The sequence below is a fragment of the Dipteris shenzhenensis genome, chromosome 26 (genome assembly GCF_047967505.1).
Source record: "Dipteris shenzhenensis isolate YYH24624 ecotype China chromosome 26, Dip_SZ_1.0, whole genome shotgun sequence".
Classification (NCBI taxonomy): domain Eukaryota; kingdom Viridiplantae; phylum Streptophyta; class Polypodiopsida; order Gleicheniales; family Dipteridaceae; genus Dipteris; species Dipteris shenzhenensis.
The window spans coordinates 26,777,992-26,784,672 of record NC_141621.1 but is presented as its reverse complement, the minus strand read 5'-3'; the positions used below and the strand labels follow the sequence as shown (position 1 = coordinate 26,784,672).

At 43.9% G+C, this 6,681-nt stretch overlaps 1 protein-coding gene across 1 annotated transcript; it reads right to left on the bottom strand.

Annotated features, from left to right (window-relative positions):
* Nucleotides 1–378: 378 nt before the first annotated feature.
* Nucleotides 379–1,409, bottom strand: LOC147884900 (histone H3.2). The gene has a single exon (XM_087397396.1). The coding sequence runs from the start codon at nucleotides 1,375–1,377 to the stop codon at nucleotides 967–969; it is 411 nt and encodes a 136-aa protein (XP_087253522.1). The 5' UTR covers nucleotides 1,378–1,409; the 3' UTR covers nucleotides 379–966.
* Between the last annotated feature and the right edge of the window lie 5,272 nt (nucleotides 1,410–6,681).

Genomic DNA, 6,681 nt, shown 5'->3' with positions numbered 1-6,681 from the left:
GGCCCATAACACTATAGGAATCCATATCAAGAAGATAACCCCATGGACAGGTGCATAGCTCCTTTGTGCAACCCACATCAGCATCTGTTTTTTGGTGCTGTGTTTACCTCCGTTCAGAATAAAATGTTAGATAGTTGAACAATGAGAAAGGAGACCAACATAAACGATCAGTACAGAGTGAGAACAAAATTCAAATGATGTCCTTGACGTTGAGCTACGTAGACAAAACCCAGGATGATTTCTGAGCCAATTTTACATAGTATGACGCTTGCAACCATATGCTGCGCTTTACAACTGTAGAAAGAAGCTTTATAACCACATTTTATATAGTATGACGCTTACAACCATAGGCTGCCAGAGAAGGAACACCTGGTTGGAGCAAAGACAGTGCATTGGAACTAAGCAGCTTCGAGAGGACTAAAGTGAAATCATTTCCGTGGCTGCCACTAGTCGATCATCCCGAATTTCTAGGTGCTATAGACAACTCCTTTTAGGGGCAGTGCAAATAAAGCTCACATACTAAAGGAGGCAATTACATTCTCGCCAAATTTAAGATTTTCTCAGATACCAGAGTTCGGACTGATACTCCATCAAGACGAATCAACACTCGAAAGGATAACAGCACCAAAACATTAATATCTATGAACACAATGCTAAAAACTCATAGAATTTTTTAAAAGGCGCACTGTATATCGAGTGACTTACAGCGGTATCTCTGATGTGGAACGCTTTCAGGTCAAAGTTGATCCCCATTGATCCTACACAAACCTCAGAACCGCAAACGAAAGTCGAGTGCAAGAACGGAATGACAAACGCATTGCCTGCATAATCTGCCTTACTACCGATCAAGAATCGCGACCTTACAGTTTAGAAATTAATCCAACACATATCAAGTGGAGCAGACAAGACTCAAAAGCAGTGGTGGTGTACAAATACACCGTTCTCGAAACCACCGTTCACTGCAGCCTAAGCTCTTTCGCCTCGGATCCTGCGGGCGAGCTGGATATCCTTGGGCATAATGGTGACCCTCTTGGCATGAATGGCGCAAAGATTTGTATCCTCGAACAGGCCGACGAGGTAGGCCTCAGCAGCCTCCTGGAGGGCAAGAACAGCGGAACTCTGGAAACGAAGGTCGGTCTTGAAATCTTGGGCGATTTCTCTGACGAGGCGCTGGAAGGGAAGCTTACGGATGAGGAGCTCGGTGCTTTTCTGGTATTTACGGATCTCACGGAGGGCGACGGTACCGGGGCGGAAGCGATGAGGTTTCTTGACGCCACCGGTGGCAGGGGCGGATTTACGGGCAGCCTTGGTGGCGAGCTGCTTGCGAGGGGCTTTGCCACCGGTGGATTTGCGGGCAGTTTGCTTGGTACGAGCCATGGCGAAGACACAGAGAGCAGAACAGACAGAGAAGCTTGGCGCAGTTGAGGTATGGCGAGAAGATGGCAAACTCCTGCTTTTGTAGTTGAAGACGAGCAAGATTTTGAAATTTGAAATTTGAAATTTGGAAGAGGGGGAGAGGTCGGGAGGGGAGCAAGATTTGAACTTTTGGAGTGTGTGGCGCCTCCTTGTGCCTGTTTCCACAAGGTGGCGGCCATGGCACGCGCGCGGCCATGGCAGAAAGGCCGCCCGCCTTTCCCCGGGGAAAGGTAGACACCCCCCTCCCGCCCCCTTTTCCCAACTGTCAAAGGCGTTGGGAGCACGACACGTGTCATTGTGTAAGCTATATTGGGCAGTTCTAGATTCCCATTCCTGAAGAAATTTCATCTAACACCTCAGATTATCGTACGTGCAACCCCAACCTTTTACACCTCAGATTATCGTACGTGCAACCCCAACCTTTTACAGGACACTTAGAAGACGTTCCCACGCTTGGCATACCCAGCAAAAATGCTGGGGAATGCTTGGGCTTGAAACATTCCCATGCATGGCCCCTGAAATGTAGGGACTAGCATTGAGCACCTACAATGCCACGGTGGAGATGGAAATAATCCCTCTCCACCCAAGCATTATGGGGTCAAACCTAAATATTGATGTAGAGGCAGGCTCCATGCTACTCCATTGCCTTCGGCGGGAACAAATGCTACCCACTGCCAAGACATTGCCATATTTGCCAGCTCCAACAGCCCGTGGGGAAAGCTCTCTTAGAGCCTTCACGCAAAGGGGGGGGTTGCAAACCAAGGAATTGAATTTGGGTTCCTTTGGAGGGAGAACCTGGTTTTTCTCCTAGCCCCTACTTAAGAGGAGGGGCTCAAGCAACACAACTAGTTGTTGCCGATAGGGACAGGGTGGTTTGCAAACCACTCCTCCCAGGTGAACATGCTTTTAAATACCCACACCATACGGCCTTCGTAGGTCGGTTTGGGGTTAGAGGAGGTCCCCATAGCCTCACGATGCGCATTCTCCTTATCTACAGTACCCTCCATTGAGGAGAGTCTCGGGGGTGGGGGAGGGTACCCCCCACACCTCCATCGAAGGATGCAAGGTGCCAGAGGTGTCATGAAGAAGGAAAACTCAGATTTTGCCCATGATGTGTAGATCCCTCGCCTGCAATCAACTAATTCTCCTTGTACGAAGTACTTGCAGGAATTAATTGTAGATTGCAAGGAGGTGTTTTGGAAGCCATGGGGACAGCATAGACCTTTAGAGGCCACCTGTTGCAAAGAGGCCCTCCATCACCACTAGCTGGTGTATGGTGATAGCCTCTTAGCATTTCAGGCCATGCGGAAAATTTTGCCCATGATGTGTAGATCCCTTGCTTGCAATCAACTAATTCTCCTTGTACGAACTACTTGCAGGAATTAATTGTAGATTGCAAGGAGGTGTTTTGGAAGCCATGGGGACAGCATAGACCTTTAGAGGCCACCTGTTGCAAAGAGGCCCTCCATCACCACTAGCTGGTGTATGGTGACGGCCTCTTAGCATTTCAGGCCATGCGGAAAATTGCTAGTTGTCTGCAACTGTCAGACAAGCTTTGGAAGCAAAGGAGAGTTGAGCATCCCAATCAAATGGAGAGAGCCAAAGAGACGAACGCCTTGAATTCAACTACGATTGGCTCCACATCTTTATCACTCCAAGGTGCACCCTGGGTGGCAAAATGAATCGAACAACTTGTGGATTCGATGCGTTGAAGGATACCACCACCCTACTGCTATTTCTTCAATGTAAACCTACAGGGTGCTCACACCACCATCCAGATGTGCACATCTATGGTGGCATGAAAACAAGCCCTTTGGCCACCCCCCCCCCCTCTCTCTCTCTCTCTCTCTCTCTCTCTCTCCCTCCCCCGGGTCCTAACCTGATAGGTATCCCCCTCAACCTAGAGAATGACGGGCTGCTCTTTCTTACCCGCACATATTCCAACCACCGAACTGAACTCCATCGGATGGCAAGGAAGTGTGCCATTTGCAATTTATACTTTTCACCTCTTGTAAAACCATGAATCACTAGACACCACTTTGCACGTCAAACCAAGGCAGACAATCCTTTTTCATTCATCTTGTAGGTGCCTACGTGTGAAACCACCCTTGGTCTCCTCAACTAGTCACCCTTCCCTTATCCCCACAACAACATAAGTGGCATCGACACCATGCCAACTAACCTACATAAATTAGCCATACCACTCATCTTTTCCACCCAATACAATCAATCAAGCCAAATAGCAACGGAACAATTTTATAAGGGGAGATAGCACCAGCTTGCTCACTATACAAGCATGTTCATGTGTGTGGCCTTACTCGCTTCGTTGACTAAGACCCACATCATATATATCAAATCCTCCAATCCGATGCCAATAGTTTTGATTTGATTTTCCATTAGCCGGATTAGGAGTATGCCTTTCCCTTATATTGTTAAGGTCCCCATGGAGCGAAAAATTGTAGCGACTTGAGTCTAAATGTCCGATAGTCGTGCTTGAGTGGAGCCTTCACTTTTAGGTTCATTTTCTATCCCAATGCCTCAACCCACCCCTTGGATGCATCAACTAAACTGCCTATATTTGAGCGAGAGGAGCACAACTTAATACTCTAGTTGCTAGGGGGTGCCCCTACCCACCCCTGGAAGGAGCGTAAATCTTTGTCCCAGAAAAGGTTGGCAAGTTCTCACCATGGGAACCCGCTTGGAGAGTCAAAATTTTCCACACTTCCACTCCATGGGGACCTGGTATTAAGTCTTTGCAATGAGTGACAATCGACTTGCAAAAAAATGATGATCCATGACGGATCAAGCTTTCAATTTGAAAAGTACATAGGTTGCACAACGTATTCCATCATCCCTTTTGCAATTATGAATCGAGCTGCTACTGTATGTTGTATTGATAAATGAAGTTACAATGAGATATAAGCACTAGGTGTAATAGTTTGATAAGAAGGATGTCTCTTGACATCACCATGAGAGAGTGTGTGGGAATGAACATGCAAACTTCTACATATTATATATCCTCCAACATGTAGTAGACTGCTAGTATGGCCACGATGTTATCCCTTATTTTGAAGTGCATCCGCATACTCCCAACCAATAAATATCATCGAAGTATAAAGCAATTGCAGACTAATGTTGCATTTTCGATCAATTTATTAAGCTTTTTCTTAAAAATGGTGCTTTTTTAAAAATATAGTACCCATGTACATATGATTAGTCAAGTGCAATATGCTAAACACTTTGTCACATGTGGTACACCACTGACCAAGTATGCTTACTAGATCTTAGGGGAATAATGAATTGAGCTCAGTGAATAAATGTAGTCCATGCTTCGTACAGCCAGCCCGTTTATTGGGTTGATGCTTACTACAAATATGGTGGGGGTTCTTGTGCACCTATTATAACGACATTTTAATACTTTGGGGCTCTTCTTAATATGAAATGGATGGAGTCATAGTGATAAGAATCATGAGCTAATGTTGAAGCCTACTTTCCCCATGCAACATGCATAGTACTAACCATGATGTTTTGTGGGATCGTGATAGGTGAGTCAGTACTTTGGATTTGGAAGAACCGTGCAACGTAACGTGCACTAGACTAAGTGATTGCAGTATTAAAACCCCAGAGAACTTTGAATATTAAACTGGAGTAGACATGGCATATTGCAGTTTTGAAGTTTTGACACTTGAAAACTAATGTCTATCTAACTTTTACACTAGATATCAAATGGCTTATACATGGTGAATAGTAGCTGAATATAGGTTGGATACAGTCCATAGAACCAATTTTGATATTGATTTTTTTGGACCTTTTGGTACTTATATTGGAAACATAACTTGCTTTATATATGAAGGCATGATGGATTATGTAGCTTAGTAAAAAATTGGTGCATTGAACTTATGGCAGCCTGGTAGCATTTGAAGAGGGGAATGGGAGTACCTTGTGAAAAACTAGAGCCCTTTTCTAATAGTAGTTGAGAGGGTAATTCATTTTGATGCATTTGTGGGAGCCATCTTGTCGACTTGTCTGCAATATGTGGCAACATCACATATTTTTGAGCAATTTGCCTTATTGTAATGTGATCATGTGGAATATCATGATGTAGGGATATATGTTGAGCAAGAAGACAATGTGAGGATAATATGCTAGCTTTGGAGATCTATATGGAAATGCACCAAGAAGGTGTCACAGTAGATCATCAAACTTTTGTGGGTGCATTGAAGGCTTAAAGTAGAATTGAAGAGGCAAAGTTTCTTGATGGAAAATTTGCAAAATCAAGGTGCCTAGCAAATGATAGAGCCATCCATTCACAAGTAGTTAGGTATGGCTTTGAGTTAGATGTATTTATGGGAGCCTCATTTGGGGACATATATTCAAAATGTTGCAGCACAAAGAATGCAAGGCGTATCTTCGTTAAATTGCCTTAGTTTAATGTGCTGACGTGAAATACACTAATCCAAGGATATGACAAGCAAGAAAACAATGTGTTCACTTTGGAATTGTGTACACAGATGCAAAGGAAGGTGTTATAGCAAATCAAAGGAATCTTTGTTTATGTGTTAAGGCTTGTAGTAGCCTAACAACATAGACGAGGGGTCCTTGAATGTAAATTTGAGGGAATTTTTGCAAGAATAGGCTGCCTAACAATAGGTAGAGCCATTGTAGAGCAATCCAGTCCCAAGTAGTAAAGAATGACTTTGAGTTAAATATATTTATGGGAAGCACTTTGGTGAATAGTTATTTAAAACATGGGAGCATGGAGGATGTTTAGCATGCCTTCAATGCATTATCTCATCCTAATGTGATTATGTGCATATCATGATCATAGTTTATATTGATCAAGAAGACAAGGACAAGCTATACAAAGATGCTGTTTAGCATATCATCAACTTTCATTCGTGTATTCAAGGCATATAGGAATGTGTCAACACTAGAAGAGGGGAAGCATGTGATGAGGCATTTGCAATAACAAGGTGCCTACCGAAAGGTAGAACCATCCACTTCCGAATAGGTCAAAAGGTGGCTTTGAGTTAGATGAATATCATGATCTTGTGAGCATGGAGACACTGCATATGCTATGCATAGAAGCACCATGAAGGTGTATCAGAAGATCATCAAACTTTCATTGGTGTATTGAACAAGTGTAATAACATGTTAGCATTGCAGACAGGTATTTCAAGGTGTCAAGGCATTTGCAATAACAAGTGTCTAGACCAAATGAGCCTCATCTCACTCTTTTAAAGCCACAATGTTTCTTAATTGTCG

Excerpts from the sequence above, each read along its gene's own strand:
- LOC147884900 (XM_087397396.1), bottom strand. The coding sequence starts at position 1,377 with ATGGCTCGTACCAAGCAAACTGCCCGCAAATCCACCGGTGGCAAAGCC.